General features: G+C 39.0%; 1 protein-coding gene across 1 annotated transcript; it reads right to left on the bottom strand.

The window, feature by feature from the left end:
• Nucleotides 1–694: 694 nt before the first annotated feature.
• AMD1 (adenosylmethionine decarboxylase 1) lies at nucleotides 695–17,290 on the bottom strand. The gene is made up of 9 exons (XM_081294732.1): nucleotides 16,862–17,290; nucleotides 5,850–5,936; nucleotides 4,328–4,454; nucleotides 4,019–4,121; nucleotides 2,508–2,550; nucleotides 2,236–2,380; nucleotides 2,029–2,121; nucleotides 1,789–1,944; nucleotides 695–1,394 (listed from the first exon to the last, which is right to left on the bottom strand). Exons 1-9 carry the CDS (start codon nucleotides 16,969–16,971, stop codon nucleotides 1,254–1,256), a joined length of 1,005 nt encoding a protein of 334 aa, XP_081150858.1. The 5' UTR covers nucleotides 16,972–17,290; the 3' UTR covers nucleotides 695–1,253.
• Nucleotides 17,291–18,175: the final 885 nt, after the last annotated feature.

Below are 18,175 nucleotides of genomic sequence, written 5' to 3'. Positions count from 1 at the left end.
AAGATATTAAGGGAACAGATGAAGTCAGAACAAGTTAATCAATCATAACTTTTAAGTCTTAAGATGGAAAACCACTGATCTGCTTTGAACCAAAGTTTATAATACACTATTAAAGGAAATTAGTGGCAATGACTACTAAAAGTAAAAGTTAAGGTGGATGATCCAAGCTGACAGGATTTAATGAATCCAGGACAACCTATATACTAAATCTCCCTACTTATCTACTTAGTGATAAAAATCCTTTTAGATCCTACTTAGCAAGTTAGTAAAGGCATGGTACTCTGTTTGAAGCTAATCTCATTTATCAAAGAGCATAGCATAACATGGGGTGTACAGTTTAGTTAGCATACCCAAATCTATAACTCTACATGTCCTTCTTGCTAGTCAATATTGGAGATGCTTAAAATTCTTTTGTGAGAAATATTTAATTTTGTCACTTACCTTCCAAAAGAGCCCATGCCATTAAAAAGGAGGCCAAATTAATATGCCCTTAAAAGAAAATTAAACCCGGAGACTTTTCCCCACCTGGGATATAAGATTAGTATATAAACCCACAGTGTAAGTTTATTGCTTCATTTGTGGGGCTGGAGGGGAAGACACCAGGTTGAGGGAAAAAAAAATCAAGACTACAAATGCAGAAATAATTATTAAAATAGTAAATACACAAAATGAGTAACTGGAATCATTTTAAGGACTTGTGAAAGAAAAATTTAATTGCTGTTGCAAAAAACATCTGTATGAAGTAGAAACTGGATTCAATAACATTAGTAGAGAATATGTTCTAGAAAGTGGAGGTAATTGGATGTAAAATTCTGGCAGCAATATAATAGAACAGTCCCAGATGGTTAGGCTGAGGCCAACACCTAATGAGGACGAAAGCCTTGTCTGTGGGGAATTTTGGACGATACCTGCAGAAATATTACACTGTGCATAAACCAAATTGAATTGTTTTCACAAGTGTTGTAAAGTTTCATACAGTAAAAGTTTTTTTCTACATGCACTTCAATTTCACAGCAAGAGTGGCATAGAATATCTAAACACAGAAGAGAGCATTCATGCAAGATATCTAACTCCTTGATATAATAATGCATACACTTCAAAATGATTACACTATCATTATCATTACATCTAGGGCTTTCTGCAACTACAAGGTGGTGGTTATGGAAAGCATGGCCCCCAGTATCATCATCTATAAAGCAGCCACCACCTTCTATGTGTGTTCTCTTTTTGCGTTTTTTCTTCATTTTCCTTAATCAACTCTGCTGTTGTTGCTGCTTCTTGGCAAAACTGGTAAAAACGAAATTGTAATCATTGAACATAGCACTCTGGCAATCAAGACGTTTAAAACCTTCAATCTTCTGGGGTGATGACAGCACTGTGCGACATTTAGAACTCTGGGGGGAAAATTGAAATAATCATCAGTGCCTCCAATCTGTAGGTATTTTGAAACAAAATAGTTATGCAATAAATATCCTTCTATCTTAATGATACTGGCATTTTATTTAGTTTACCTTTCTTCTAATGGGCTTGGGGGCGTGGAACATTTTTTGGTCCCCCACTAGGCCTGTCAATAAGGAAAATAAACATGATGGGAGGAACCCATCAATTCGGCTGGATATAAAACAAGGACACACAGAAGTTAATGAAATACAAGCTTCTGATCTACTAGTAGTACCTCTGGATATCTGAGTGACTAAATATGTGTGCCATCTTAGAATACATCTTACAATAGGCCTCATTATCTTCATTTCCTTTTAAACATTTATTGTCAACAAGAAATCAAATTACCTGATTAACAAACAAGGTGGTCACAAATTTTCCTGGCTTGAAGACTTCCACAACTTTCCTGATCAGGTCATCATAAGAGGTCTGACTTAAGTTTGTTTCAAAGCTAACATAAGAAAATTCTGGTTCTGGAGTGATGTGAATAGTCCAATAAGTTCCCTTAGAGAAAACAGCTTTGCATTAGTAATGGAAAATATTTTAATATAATTATTGAAGCAAGATAGCAAGATGTAATTTACTTACATCCGATTTCATTCCATTCATTGAATACCCACAAGGATTGAACAGTGTGGCATCAATGACAGAACCTGGTATCAGGTCACAAATTCCACTCTCCTGGAAAAGACCAAATTAAACATAAAATTGAAAAATAAACAGAGAATGAGATAAATAAAAAATGCAGCATTAGAAGAGAACAATCTAGCAACAATTTTTATTAAAAATGCTTACACGAGTGACATCCTTTGCAGTAACACCATCTTTCATGTAGAACTGGTCCATAACTGCTGGGTCAAGCTCACTCATCAAAATTTCCAGGGTTTGATCTGGCTGACTTATTACCCGACTCTCTGGGAAATCCAGAGTATACAAGTACCTGTATGAAAGTAAAAAATAGTTCCTAAAAACAGCAAGTGGTAGTTTAAAATAAATCTTATATGGACAACAGCAAAAAAAAAAAAAAAAAAAAAAAAAAAAAATCCACAACATTTTATCAAACATACCAACAGTCAGAATTCATACGTCCCATACAATATGCTGCTCCATCTGTTGAGAGAAGAGAATGTAAATAAACCCATTTTAACATGATAGATTATCACCTGTCTAACAAGTGAGATTATATTATTTGCCAACTATAAGAAATTTCATCAAAAAGAGTAATTGAAGTAGATAGATTCCAAGATAGGATTGCATACCCCATCACATCCTGTCCTTAAAAAAAGAAAGAAAATACCCCAAACACATTTTTTCTGTCTTTGAACAAAGTACACTTTGGCTAATGAGTTGGTTTAAATAGTTAACTATGGCTTACCTTCCCCTTAAAACTCAGAAAATGGAATTTGGTCACCAGTTATCTACTTTCCCAACTAAATACAAACAATAATCAGCCCTTACAAGCTATTTGCACTAAATACCTACCACTCTCTGATATAGCCTAGTAGTGTTTCCTATTAGATGTGATAGGTTACTAAGAAGATACATTCTCAGATCCCTTATTTTCTTTTTAATAATCATGCCTCTGGGGGACTATGTGAAGTTATCAAATTATCCTAGGTTTTCAGTCTCACTTAGCAAGTCAGGGTACTGGAATTAGGTAACCTTAGTTCCCTAACCTCTGTAAGTAAAAACTTAGAAACCAGGAAACAGGCATTCAATTCCATGATTTTCTTTCTTTTTTATTATAAGAGAGAAAGTCTTGCTGTATTTGTAATTCCCAGGCTGATCTTGAACTCCTGCGCTAAAGTAATCTTCTTGCCTCAGTTTCCTTAGTGACTGAAACTACAGGCACATGCCAGTGTCAAAGCTTCCATGGTTTCCTTATTCTGCTGTTTCAACAGCACTGATTTGAGATGCAGTTATTTTTTACAAGAGCACACACACAACACAAAATTTGAAATAAGTTATCTACTAACTCATACCTGATATTTTTACTCTCTAAAAGTTCTGCATATACATATATATTTTTGGTAGCAAGGATTTAACCCCAGGGCATTCAACCACTGAGCCATATCCCCAGCTCTTTTTTCTTATTTTTTGAGAAAGGATCTCCCCTAAGTTGCTGAAACTGACTTTGAACTCGTGATCCTCCTCCCTCAGCCTTCCCAGTCACCAGGATTTCAGGAATGTACAACCACGTCTGGCAAATTCTGCATATTTTCAATAATATAAGCTATTATAAAGGTCACCATTAGCTGTGTGTCAGGCAAGAGGATCCAAGTTTAAGGCCACTCTGATGATTTAGTGAGATCCTATCTCAGATTAAAAAACAAACAAACAAAAACCAACCAACCAACCAAACAAAACAACAACAACAACAACAACAACAAAAAAAACCCCAAACACTATTGTACAGATAAAACATCCAAGTATGTTAAATTTCTAAGAAATAATGAAGAGTATGTATACAGGACTATATGTACATCCTCTCATATATATTAAAAGAAAAAAAAAATCTTTGAAAGGTTACACCCTCTAAGTTCAATAGGAAAAATGTTTAAATTCTATTTGAACTTACTTGGGAAAATTGCATTAAGAAATTCTATTTCTTCCTGGAAATTCCGGTGTGGGTATCCTTGATGAGAAGGCTTCATGAAATTCTTACGAGAATAAAAGAAGCTCTTGGGGGAAAAAAAGAGAGGACACAGATGGATACTAAGAACTTCTGAAACAATTCAACTATTTTGCAAATCAAAAGTCAGCAAAATTCACACTCTTTAAAAAAAATATTTTCTTCAATGTACTCTTTGAAGCAACAAATTAGCTAATGAAGTGACACTAGTATAGTCTCTATTTTAAGGCTTAAATAATGTTTCTGAATACTTACTTGAATTGAGTCAAACCCACTGTAATCCCTAGCAAGCTTCAACAGGGGAACCAGTGCTTTCAGCAAGAGGGTGGTACCACATGTCTTCAAAATGAAACGTCTCTTGGAGACAAACATGCTACTCTCACTGTAGTTGAAAAAAGTCAAAGGATTATCATGAGATTTTTATGTACTACTGATGATATAATTAACCTATTACTACATCATCATTTCTGATTTTTGGCTAGTACATTAAAATGTCAGTATTCAAAGGAAGCAAATAATGTACTACAGAAGAGAAGTCTTTCCTTCTGTTATTAAAACAACAACAAAACAGTTTAAGATTCTAGAATCTTCATTGAATTAGCTCATTATACATAGCCACCTTCCTCTTCTATTCATAAGTATCCTAGGAACACTAGCATCTAAGAATGAAAGATCTTTCTACATCTTTTTGGGATAGGATCCATTCTTGCTTTCTTCCCCACTTCCCCCCAATTTAATCTGGGCACTACTACTGAGCTATATTCCCTAGCCATTTTTTGGTTTTAATTTGAGAGAGGGTCTCTCCCCCTCTCTTTTTTTGGTACTGAGGATTGAGTTCTGGCACTTGACCACTGAGCCACATGCTCAGCACCTCTCCCTTTTAAAAAATATTATTTTTTAGTTGTAGTTGTACACAATACCTTTATTTTTTTAATGTGATGCTGAGATCAAAACCAGGGCCTCACACCCGCTAGGCGAGTGTTCTACCACTGAGCCCCAGGCCCCCAGCCCTTTTTGTATTTTAGAGACAGGGTCTCATTGAATTGCTTAGCGCCTCACCATTTCTGAGACTAGCTTTGAACTCATAGTCCTCCTGCTTCAGCCTCCCATGACACTGGGATTACAGGCATATGCCACTGTGGCCAGCTTGAGACAGGGTCTCATTAAGTTGCTTTGGGCCTGGATAAGTTACTGAGGCTGGCCTTGAATTTGTGATCCTCCTGTCTCCGTACCCTGAGCCACTGAGATTACAGGCCCGTACCACCGTGCCTGGCTTGCTCATTCTCTCATCTGGCTCCAGATGGCTAACTATAAACAGCAGTCTAAAAACTGTCACTAGTATATGCCTAAATTATTTAAACTTATTTGCTAAATGCATATCTTGCATTACTTATTCTTACATCCTATTTCTGCAACCATCCCAATATTTCTTTTTACTAGATAGATACAGAAAAGTATTCTGATAAATACCTGAATACTCCAAACATAAGTAGAGACCTTACATACCTTGTTTAATCCAAGGCCCATCACAATATAAACTAGTCAAGATACTTATAATTACTACAATGCAAAGATGGCAACCAGCTTGAAGAGCTAATTAAGTTTCAAAATCTGCTTAGAAACACCAGGATTACTAACTTTATTTTATACCATAAAATTCTTACAACCATGGTGAAAATTATCATACAACTGAGACTGAGAGGAAAAATGATATTTCACATAAATTTATGATTAGAACCGAAAATGCCTAGTTAACACCTGTTCTATAGGAACTTACCTGAGTACATAAGCTTCCTGCTTGTCAGTTTTTGTCACACTTATGATTGAACATTGCACATCCTTCAAAAGTATATCCCATTCAGATCTATTATTTAACAACAAAAAATACGATTAGTTAACAGTACTTGCCTATTCATAAATGCTCTCCCACTTGACCTATTATTTATGACTACAAATCACTAAAAGAAAAATGAGTAAAAATGCGAATAAGCCACTTAGGAAATTCAAAGGCTCACAAACCAAGGAATTCACTAACTCATTATGGTTAAAGAAATTCAAGTTAAAATCTGATATTTTGTGAAACTCACATTAAAAACATTCATTAGCTGCTGATGAATCTTTATTTTATTTATTCATACGCAGTGCCGAGAATCCAACCCAGTGCCCCGTACATGCTAGGCTAGTGTAATACCACTGAGCCACAACCCTAGCCCCTCAAACTCACATTTTTAAAAAGAGCATCATCTGGGTTAGGGTATGGCTCAGTGGTAGAGTGTTTGCCTGGAATGCATAAAGCCCTGGTTCCAATTGTCAGTACTAAAAATAAGCATGCCAGGTACGGTGGCATGTGCCTGTAACCCCAGTTACTTAGGAGGTTGAGGCAAGAAGATGGTAAATTTCAGCCAGCCTTGGCAACTTAGTGAGACCTTTGCCTCAAAAATAAAAAGGGATGGGGATACACAGCTCAGTGGTAGTACACTCCTGGGTTCAATCCCCAGGAAGACATATATACATATTTCATCAAATAAGCAGAGATTTAAAAATCTAAATGATGGAGCAATCTGGTACTCTTATACTATACTGTGTAGCTAGTATCTCTTGCCATCAAATTGACAGCCAGTCAAGTCTAGAAGCACTTGCATGTAATCCCCAGCCATCAGGGAGGTTGAGGCAGGAAGATCTAAAATTTGAGGCAACTTAGCAAGAACTTATCCCAAAATAAAAATAACAAAAAGGCTGGGTTGGAACTCAGAGGCAGAATTTAAAAAAGTAAAATCTGCTTAAGTCTAACAGTAGATTCGAATTTCTTATTTGTAATTCAAAAGCTCACAATGTACAAGTTAAAGACCCACAGCAAGTATTCCAATTCTACAAAAAATATGCTTTAATGTAAAAAGGAATAATCAAGGGCTGAGGGAAAGAGGGAAATGGGGGAGGGAGAACAAACCAACCCAGACCTTAGGGATAGATACAACCTTCCGGCTTTGTGGCAATCCTTGAAATTATCTCTGGCTTGGTCTTTTTTTTTTTTTTTAAGTGCCAATAGCAGATTTTATGAAAATATCATGCCATTTTACATAAAGTAACTTGAGGATCTGTAGACTTTGGTATTCTGGAGCATTCTAAAAATCAATGCCCATGGATACCAACAGATAACAATACCTTTTTACATTAAAAAAAAGTGGGGGGAGGGGGTGTAATTTAAACTTTTATTGAACAGGTACCTGATAAGTAAGTCTTCTGTCCTTCATAAACACTCCAAAATCCATTTTTATTTATGCCTCAAGGAAAAAAATTTGACATGCTACTTAAGTGTTGCTTTTCAGTCACAGTGACCAAGATCATTCAATCCATTTACATTATTAATGAAGAACATCTGTTTCTTTGGGATCACTTATTATCATCTTAGGACCTATTAAAAAATATTTGGTACTGGGGATTTAACCCAGGGATGCTTTACCACTGAGCCACTCCTCCAGCCCTTTTTATTATTTACTTTGAGATACTAAGTTGCTCACTAAAGTTGCTGAGGCTGCCTTAGAACTTGTGATCCTCCTGTCTGTCTTTCAAGTTGCTGGAATTACAGGTGCCCTGCATCCTCATCTCCCCCAGTTTTATCTATCTATCTATCTATGTTGTAGATGAACACAATATCTTCATTTATTTTTTTTAAATGTGGTGCCAGGGCCGGAACAGTGCCTAATGCATACTAGGCAAGCACTCTAGCAACTGAGCCACAACCCCAGCCTCCCAACTCCCCAATTTCTGATAACAAAAATTGCCTCTGAATATTGCCAAAAGTCTCATGGATAACATATTACCCCCAGCTAAGAAACAATGATATGAAGAAGTGCTCTTTAAAAACAGAAAAAGTAATTCAAACCAGAAAGCATTTTATCCATATTTCTTTGTTTTATAAGCACCCAAGAATTGTGTATAATAATTCTCAATTACCAGATCAGTATTTTGTGGTCCTATATGAACACATTCCAAAATTATCATGCCTCTTCAATCAGCTTTGTAACTATTAGTATAATTTATTGAACCACTGTTTAAAATTTACGATACCAAGAATTACCAAACATCATTGTAAAAACAGTATATAATATAGACCAATGATTCATTGCAGTGGGTTTGTGAACAAAACAAGACACCTTCCACCATAACTAGTTCGATGACTGACATTCTAATCATAGATATATAATTTTGAAAATGTTGGGCTGGAGTCGTGGCTCAGTGGTAGAATGCTTGCCTAGCATGCATAGGCACTGGGTTCGATCCTCAACACCATATAAATGTAAAATAAAGATATTGTGTCCACCTAAAATTAAACAATAAATATTAAAAAAAAGAAAGAAAATGCCTCTGCCGATTGCAGAAAACACTTGTCTTTCCCCTTATTTCTATGAACAGAAAGCAGGATAGTGAAAACTCTTCCTCTAAAACAGGAGCCAGCAAACTTTCTGTAAAAAGCTAGAGAGTAAATTTTGCAAGGCAAAATTGACAGTCTATGTTTAAACTACTCAGCTCTGCCCTTATAGGGAGAAAATAGCCAAAGACATTATATAAATGAATGATGTGGCTAGGTTCCAATAAAACTTTATTTACAAAAGCACACTTATTGTCCCCACAGAAACGTGATAAAGCAATGTGCTGAAATCTTCAATTTTTCTTAACCTTTCTTATGTTCACGTAAAGCAGCATTGTATTGACCTCTTTAGTTTTCTTTCACCTTTTTTGCTTCTTGATTATCCATCCAACTGTCTTACAGTGTTCAAAGCAATTACTTTCTTTCTCTTAAGAATGAAAAAACCTATCTGAACAGTATTATTAGATGAGAAATGATTTGACAAGTACTCCACCACTAAGCTACACTTGTTTTACTAACAATGAACAAGTAAAAGTGCATTCAGGTTTTGCCAAGATGGAAGTACATACATGGTCTTTTACTAAACTAAAAACCCTGGGACAGATCCAGGTGCAATCGCATGTGTTTTCGGTCACAGCTACTCAGGAAGCTGAGTCCTAAAACCTCAAAACAAAGCAACACAACCCTGGACAGAATGCAAGACTTCGAAGTAAAATGTTAACAGGTGAACTGAAGAAGAAAATCAAAATGCTACTGAATCAGCAGTCCTGTTTTTTGCTTTCCTTCCCATTTGATATATGTTGGACTGGTTTCAGGCATCCAGAAACCATGAACTTACTTAGTGAAAACAAAAAGTTCCAAAACAGGCCTTTTAGTTCTGGTCTGCAAACAAGGGAGCCCTTTTGGATCAGATAATGTGGGGAAATCCCATCTTTTGGTTTGGCTCCCCCCATTTTTTCCTATCCTTGCACCCATGAAGTCCTATAGTAGCTGTGGTGGCTAGGAAGATACCTACAACTATCAACTATAAGGAAGAACAATTTTAAAAATATATATTTTCAGTTGTAAATGGACCCAATACCTTTATTCATTTATGTGTATGTGGTGCTGAGGATGGAACCCAGTATCTCTCGTGTGCTAGGCAAGTGCTCTATCACTGAGCTACAACCCCAGCCCAGGAGAATCTTTTAAAACAACTGTGGTCCCAAGAACAAAGAGTACCATCGAGATCCCTGTTACTTATCTCCTTCCTCCTCCTCCTCCTCCTCCTCCTTTCTCTACTTGGTCCCAGAAGAATACAGTCACAGGCAATGTATTGCAGAGTGGAGACACTAAAGCCACTTTTGGAGCCTAGAAAGAGCTGAATAAAGTGATCCCCCAAAAGTCCCCCCGCCCAGGCTCAAACGAGGACCTTCCACATTTAAGTCAAATGTTCCACCACTTAGCTATTCCTCTGGCTCCCATAAAATTTTATATGAACACCCCTAGATTTTTTTCATGGATTTGACCTTTCATAGCACACTGAAGCTATGAAAACTGAAATATGGGGCAGACTACCTTCTCAACCCCAGAATGGTATACTAAGGGAACAAATATGGATAATATGAAAAAGGCTTTCATAACTAAACTGATATTGAAATCCATAACATAACCCACAGATGTTGGGTAAATCTTGACGCCTGATCTAACCAGGTGGACTGTTTGCTGTAAATTTTTTTTAAATAAAATCAACAAAGGGGCTGAAGCTGTGGCTCAGTAGTGTAGTGCTTGCCTAGCATGTGCAAGACCCTGGGTTTGATACCCAGCACTACAAGGGGTGGGGTGGGGGTGGAGCAAAGGATGCAACAATTCTCCTAAGATATACAAATGGCTAACAAGTATATGAAAAGATGCCCAAAATCATTAATTAGTAATTCTACCTCTTGGTACATAACTAGAACTATTGAAAGCAAGACCTAGAAGATAGTCATGGTTGTACGTCCATGTTCATAGCAGCATTAATCACAATAGCCAAGAGGAAGTAGCCCAAATGTGGTACATGTATACAATAGATCATGCAGGCTTTAAAAAGATGAATTTCTGCCACATGCTATAAAATGAATGAATTGAGAACATTATGCTATGAACCAGTCACAAAATTCAAATACTATATGATTCTACCCATATGAATTATCTAGAGTAGTCAAAATCATGACAGTAGAAAGTAGAAAGCTGGTCGACAAGGGCTAAGGGGCATGGTAATTAATGTTTAATGAGTACAGCTGGCCCTATGTATCTGATGATTGAGACCAAATGCAGGTGGGAAAATATTGGAAATTGTCTCTACTAAACACACAAACCTTTATTTTTTGTCATAACATAGTATAACTCCATGTAGCATTTACATTATATTAAGTATAAGTAATCTAGAGATCTTTAAAGTATCTCTGCGAGGATGTGCACAGGTCTTATGCAAATATTGCACCATTTAAAATATATATATATATATTTTTAGCTGTATATGGACACAGTTTATTCATTTATTGATTGATTGTATGTGGTGCCAAGGATCAAACCCAGTGCCTCACACATGCGAGGCAAGTGCTCAACCATTGAGCCACAGCCCCGGCCCCATATTGCACCATTTTATACCAGGACTTTTATATATATAATTGACTCCATGGGTTTTGGCATGAGAATTTGTGTGTGCTAAAATCAATTTCCTATGGATACTGAGAAATCTTTGCACAGAATCTCATTTTACAAGATGAACTTCAGTTCCAGAGACCTGTTGTACAATATTAAGTATAATTACTACTGAACTGTATCCTTAAAAAGAAGCTTCCAGGTGATTAAATTACTTCCTAAAGTAAAAACAGCTAGTTTTAGAGTTTAATTTACTCATAACTGTTTAAAGTAAGCCTCCCCCTCTTGTTTAAGGAAACAAATCCAGAACATTACACTGCTAATTATAATCACAGTAATAAGCTATCTCATGATTTTACCAAGTTTAAGTCTTTTATCAGTATAGTTACTACCACTTTCTCCATTAGTTAATACTTTCAACATGTGCTCCCTTAAAGACAAGTGGTTTTAAAAACACGATTAAATTTTTTTTAAATGATGAGGAATGCAATGAGAAGCATAGTTCTTCAATAGGAAGCTTTTCAGCTCCAAAACATTTACACTAAAACGTTTTTTGGCAATAGGCTGTAAATTCCTTCAGTGTAAATGACTAAAACTCCAACACTGTGCAATTATGTAGTTAAATAAGGCATGAGTTCAGAGAAGGTTAATGCTGAGGTGTGATTTACCACCTTTACTGAAAATTTTGTTTTATAGTTTACAAAATTTGCAAAGAATAGCAGGATATCCTACCAATTCTAAATGACACTTTCAACACAAGATTCTAGTTTTTATATTTTCATGAAACTAAAAACACCTCTAACACTCCCAAAGTTATTAAAACATTTATTCTCTTCACCTCCACTAGAATTTCCCAGCTAAACTCAACCTCCTTACCATGAACAGCTTGAGGTCTATTATCAATTTAAAAGCAAGAAGGATTTTATAATCCTGAAAAAAAAAATTAAACTGTTTTCTCATCAAAAATTTTCTAACAGACTTCTTCCTCAATATTTCCACCCTGCTCAAGTTGCCATTTCTTATAAAAAGGCTTGTTTGGTCCATAATTTTAGTGCAATGGCCCTAAGGCATTTTCTATATGGCCAGTGAATTTTATCCAACATTCTGAGCTATATCCCCAGCTCTCTTCTTTGGTGCTAGCGAATGAACCCAGTGTCTTGGCACACAGCAGGCAAGTGCTCTCCCATGTGCTACAATTATAATCCATACTTTTAAGATCTTAAAGATTAAATTTCAGGTTAACCCTAAGAAGTTGCCTCTCCCTTTAATATTTCAAATTCAAATACCATATGAAGTAAGTTTTTTTAAACCCACACATCATCTGGATATGTCTAGCTGCTGCTCAACAAACGTTAATACTCTTTAACCCAACTATACCAGCTAAGCATTTCTTTTGTTAACAACAAACAAAAACCCCACATATCTCTCTTCTCATTTGAGAAATTTAGCACAAAAACTTCTCATTACTATGTAATTCTTTTGAATTACACTCAAGATGAATTACCCTATAAGAGGGTAAGAACTATTTAGGAAAAAAAATAAATAAAATTCAGGAAGAAGTTTCCAGCTTGATTTGCCTTTAAAGCTGGGAAAGATACACAAATTTTGTTTCAAGCGCTTTCTATTCCCTTATCCACAAATCAATCCCAGGTGAACTAAAAATCTGATTATGGAAGGTAAAATAATAATCTTGAGGGGCGTGTCTTCCAGACTTTGGCATGTCTTACATACAATGCAAAATCATCTAATTATTAAAGAGAAAATATCAATAGGCTTTTCTTCTCAGAGAGATACCATACAAAAAAAAAAAAAAAAGGGAATACAGCAAGAAAAATACTTCTAATACACATCTTACAAATTGAAAAGTCAACCCAAAGGTAGGCAAATAGACCTGATTGAGCATTTCATAAATAGCCCCCCCCCCCCCAAAAAAAAGGACAGAAAAATAGCACTTGCTTAAGAAGGATGCTCAAGGCTCTGGGTTCAATCTCCAGTACCATGCTCATCAGTCAGGAATTTATCTCCAAAAGTCCCTCATGCTCCTTCATAATACACCTCTCCCTTTACTCCATCCTCAAGCAAACATGGATCTGTCTTCTATCAGATGACTCTGCACTTTTTAGTGTTTAAATATGTACTTTTGTCTAGCTTCTTTTAATCAGTGTTAATTACTTTTACATTATCATTCATGTTCTTGCATATCAATGGCTCATTTTTAAATGGGTAGAATTCTACTGTACGGACATACAATAATTTGCTCACCCATTTGCCTGTTTTAATAGACATTTGCTTCCTGTTTGGAGTCTATCATAAACAAAGCTACCAAGAGCATTCACGTAGAAGTCTTTGTATGGAGACATACTTGTCTTTGACTAGATGGATTCATGACAGATATTTAACTTTTTTAAAAAATCGCCAGATTTGGGGGTGGAGCTCGGTGGTGGAGAAAGTACTAGCATGCTGCCGGAATTCAACATGGGCTGTGTACCCTTTTCTATCCTGTCAGAGAATGATTGTCCCAGTCCTTCACATCTTGTCAAGTCACATTATAAAAATAATGCTGACCACAAAATGATTTACATCCTGGGAAAATGTGTGAAAAGCTTATAATCATTTCTTCCTTGGATATAATATTCCAGTGAAACCATCTGGGTCTAGTTTCCTTTGTAAGATGATTAATGACTATTTCAGAGTATGTAATAACAATTATTAGGACTATTTTAGGTTTTTTAATCTACTTGTATCATTTTTGGAAAGGCATTTTTCCAGATAAATTTTCCATAATACCCTTATCTTTGTAATATCTTAGGCATCTAAAAAAATGTTCCTTGGACACCTTAGCCTTCTCAATCTCTTAATCATTTCTATATTATTATGTTTAATATATTTCATAAATAGACTTGATTAATTTAACCCAGACTGTTAATCTTTTAGCAGTGTCCTTTTGTCTATTCACCTTTTAATGGACATTGAGGGCAGCAGGATGCGTCAAGGACAAGCAAGGACTTTCTGGTTTTCGATTTTTTAACCATTTAATAAACACAAAGCTATAAGAGTATTCTGTGGAAGGATGAATGTACAAAGCAGTCTAAAACTTTCCAGTGACTATTTTTCCTCTTTGAATAAAAGTAACTGCTGCACATCAAATTGCTAAGGCATCTTTCAAGTGTATCTTTTTTTATTACAACTTGGTATCATGCTTTCTTCTCTAGCCTTGGTTGCTCTAAAAGAAGATTTTTGTCCTTAAGAAATCTAAAACAAAGGTAATGTTTTACTGTAGAAAACATTAACCTATTTAATCCTCACACTACCTCAAGGTATTCCATTATTGTCTCCATTTTAAAGATGAGGAAAGGATTCACACTATTTAATGCAGTTAGAATTCAAATCCAGAGGCCACTTCATTATGTATATTCTTCTGACAGATAATTCTTCTAGGGGTTTTTCTGGGGCCTGCACCCCAACTCCCCAAAGACCAGTCTCCCTTCAAATGATTCCTCTCTTGTTAAGCCATTGATTTTAGGCGATATCTATTCATTATTTTTCAGATACTTTTCTACCTTAATGGTACAACCAGTGCATCCTTAGCTTGACTGGCTACTAAAAAATGTTCCCACAAAGGCTACCAATAGATGTCTTAGTTACCACAGATATTTTTCAGTTATTACTTAATTTGCCTTATCTAAAGCATCCGATTTGTGGTAGATTTCCAACAGTAGTTCAACGAATGTTAAATGCCCACAACGGCACCAAGTTATGAAATCTTAAAAAAAAAAAAAAAAAAAAAAGCAAAACCCAGAATATTCTGTCTTTAAAGGCTTAACTTTTGCCATCATTTTGAGTTACACTGAAGCAGTAAAAGTATTTCAGATGTAGTAAGTACCATGTAAAAGTGGTTCTTAAACATTTAAAGAAAACGGGCTGCCTTGTAAAAAGCCTTTCTCCCTCTCCTTCACTCAGGAAACACTTTACTAAAAGAATCCAAGCACAAATTCTGGCATTTTTGCCTTAGAATGTGAAGAGAACAAAACTCCTCTCTATTAAGAACGTGTGTTACAAATTATTTAAGGCTTCAAATGTGAATTACTACACCAACATAACTTTTATTATTTTCGAGGCCTGTTCTTGCCAAGATTTTCTAGGTGATAATGCTGATGCCAATACTTTTTCCAAACGCCTATCACAAACAAGTTTTCCTACCTCTAAAAAATAAGCTTCGCCGTGGTTATTTTGGAAAAAAGTAACCTCTTCCATACACACACCACACACACACATATATTTTTAAAGTGTTTCTTTTGAACTGGGCCTGGCACATATGCCATGTTAGACATTATAAGAGCCACACGAAGCTTGAAAAATAAGGCCCGTGGCATTTTAGTAATCAAGAATTTTTCCCTTACAGTGGAAACGTTCAAGAACTGCGTTTCCCAGTGTGCCTTAAAGTCTCAGCAGCACGTGTCCGCCTGGATTCTCTTCTCCAGTTGCTTTTTGTCAAGGGACGGCTGCAAGCGCAGCCAACATTCCTAAAACGCCCATTGGCCCACACCCTGGGGCCAGGCTCTCGGAGGAGCCCAGGAGCTCATTGGTCGCCGCATCTCAATGAAGCGGGACACGCCGGTTTCTCCGCCACACCGTCACCCTGGCCTCTCTAACGCGCCGGGAAACCGCGGAGGGGCCTAGGAGGGCGACGAGTTGCTACTGGTGTGAACGCCGCCAGGAACAGGGCCCATGCATCCTCAACATCGCCTGTGCATTTATCTGCGCTTTCATTTCCACAGCAAAATTACAAAAAGGGCACTACCGCGCGACCAGCTCAGCTCTTTCGCACTTGAGCTCCCGCGGTTCGAGTAGGGCCCCATTCCTTTCCTTAAGCATTAAAGGTATTATGTCCTGGGACAGACAAGCTTCTACCCCGCAAATGTAGACAGACCTCCCCACCCCTGCACCTCTCCTCAACCCTACTGCGGTCTCCCGGTTCCTGCCGTCTCAGTAACAGGTTACACAACCCAAGGTCAAGAGACCAGGGGGCAACCCTTGGCGAATCCACGGCGTCTCCAGTGGCTTCCCCGACATTATCACAACCCACCCACTGCCCTGAAAACGCTCTGCCATAGAGCACGTTAGGGCGGCGGTGGGGCCCAGCCTCTGCGACACGGCGGCTCCCGCCCAATCCCCGCCGCCCAAGCGCCACACGTTGTCCGCCGAGACCGCGGCGGGAGGCCTGCTCGCCAACCCCTCCACCAAGGCCAGAGGGCCCCTTCCTCTAGGCGCCCAGGGAAAGAAGAAAAAAAAAAAGAGTCCCGCTCGCTCCCTCCGCCCCTACCCGAGGCGGGCACACCCGAATTAGCGCCTGAGCCAGCGCAGCCACACCTGCCTCAGGGAGCCCGCGCAGCCTCCCACCCAGGCACCCGCCACCTTTCAGGGCCCGTACTGCCAACAACGGACAGGAGTGTGGAAGAGGCATGGGCCGCAAAACCACGCCGCGCGGCGTCGCCCACCGCCCGCCGCCCCGCACGCGCGGCCGGGGACTTTACCTGAGCACGCGGCCATGCCGGCCTCCTCCCCTCCCCCAGGGCAGTGCCTGCCGGGCAACGGGAGAAGCCGGTTCCCGCCTCGCGTGGACGCGCTGCTTCCCCACAAGACTCCGCGCCCTCCGCGGCGGTCGAAACGACCCCTGCTCGCGGCCTCGGCCCCACCTGAAGGCTGCGGGTATCCGGCAGGGGCTAGGGTCTGGTGCTTTGAAAGCAGAGACGACCCTCGGGCCCGGATCTGCGGGAGAGCGCCACGGCACCTACCTCGGGATAGTGCGAAGATCCCCAGATCCTTGGTTTGCGTCGGGTTGCTGCCGGGAGAACCAAACCTCCAGCAGCTTCTCGGTCCCTTCGAAAAAATGTGCAGCTTCCATCACCGTGAGACTGCGAACAACCAACAACCACAGAAAATCAACTAAATTAAATCTCTTCTCCCGCCGCTGCCGCCGCCGCCGCCGCTGCGGATTGTTTCAGCTGTTACTAAAGTTCAGGTTCCTTTTTTTGCTATAATTTTATATTAAATTTTTTAAAAAAAGGATTAATAAAATTTTCCCGGCTTTGTGTGTGTGTGAGCGAAAGTTGAATGTGAGTCTGTTGGAAATAGAGGCAGATACAGTTCAGTCTCTTGTAGTCCGCTGCTTTCCCGTTACAGAGAGTAGAGCGAGCGCTAGCTAATGTCGCCGGCCATACTGTGTAAGCGAGAGCGCTGCGTGAGTGCAGACCTTATATACGGCGGGTCTCCGAAAGGCCAGGAAATGACGCATAGTCCCGCCCCCACGACTCATAGGAGCAGCTCACTGTCACTCACTAGTGGCTGAGCCCCGGCTGGCTGGCGTTGGGCCGATAGGGAGCGCTGGGAACTACCAGCTGCTCTGCAGATGGAACTATCACAGTCCCCTGAGCCGGATCCTCCGCGGCGTTGTCCGACTGGGGACCAGGAACTGGGGTTGAATTCAGTGGGTGGGGAGAGCGGGAACGCAGTGAGGAAAGGCTGTCCAGCCCTGCATAAAACTTGTTAACAGAGAACATGGGGGCGTCCTTAGGGTTTGATTCTGTGCAGTTTGCCGCGACTGCTGAGGTACTTGGCCGTTCTTTAAAGTGTGTTTCCTTGAGGCGAACGCAATCAAGCATTAAAAGTCAGCATTTGTCCGTGACATACAAGGTGCCAGGGGTCGAATTAGAAGGAGCTTTTATTCAGCTCCCGCGTTATCTGACGTGCAAATGAATGTAATTCTCGACCCGTTTACACAATAGCCAGAAGCGTTGTCTCCTTTTCAAAAGGGGGAAAAGCAACGTGGCGTCCAGCTTTGGAGGGCTCCTGTACCATCTCTCACCATGTGACTAGGCGAGCCTTGGAGTTGGCCGAACGCAACAGCCGCCCTTGAACTGGTCGGGAATTTATTCAGCAAAACTACTTCTAGAAACTAGGTTTGTTAAATATAATCTGAGGCTATTTGATAATATGTTTCTTAAACTGATGAACTGATTGAAAGGGTATCCTCCCAATCCCCCAAATTTGCGCGCAGTTATTGATGTAACAGATTCCAGAGCTATCACTTGAGGCAATTTAAAGAATCA

The sequence above is a fragment of the Spermophilus citellus genome (genome assembly GCF_964194105.1).
Source record: "Spermophilus citellus genome assembly, chromosome: 5".
Classification (NCBI taxonomy): Eukaryota; Metazoa; Chordata; class Mammalia; order Rodentia; family Sciuridae; genus Spermophilus; species Spermophilus citellus.
Note: the sequence above shows the minus strand (reverse complement) of the source record. Positions and strands in the feature narration are given on the sequence as shown.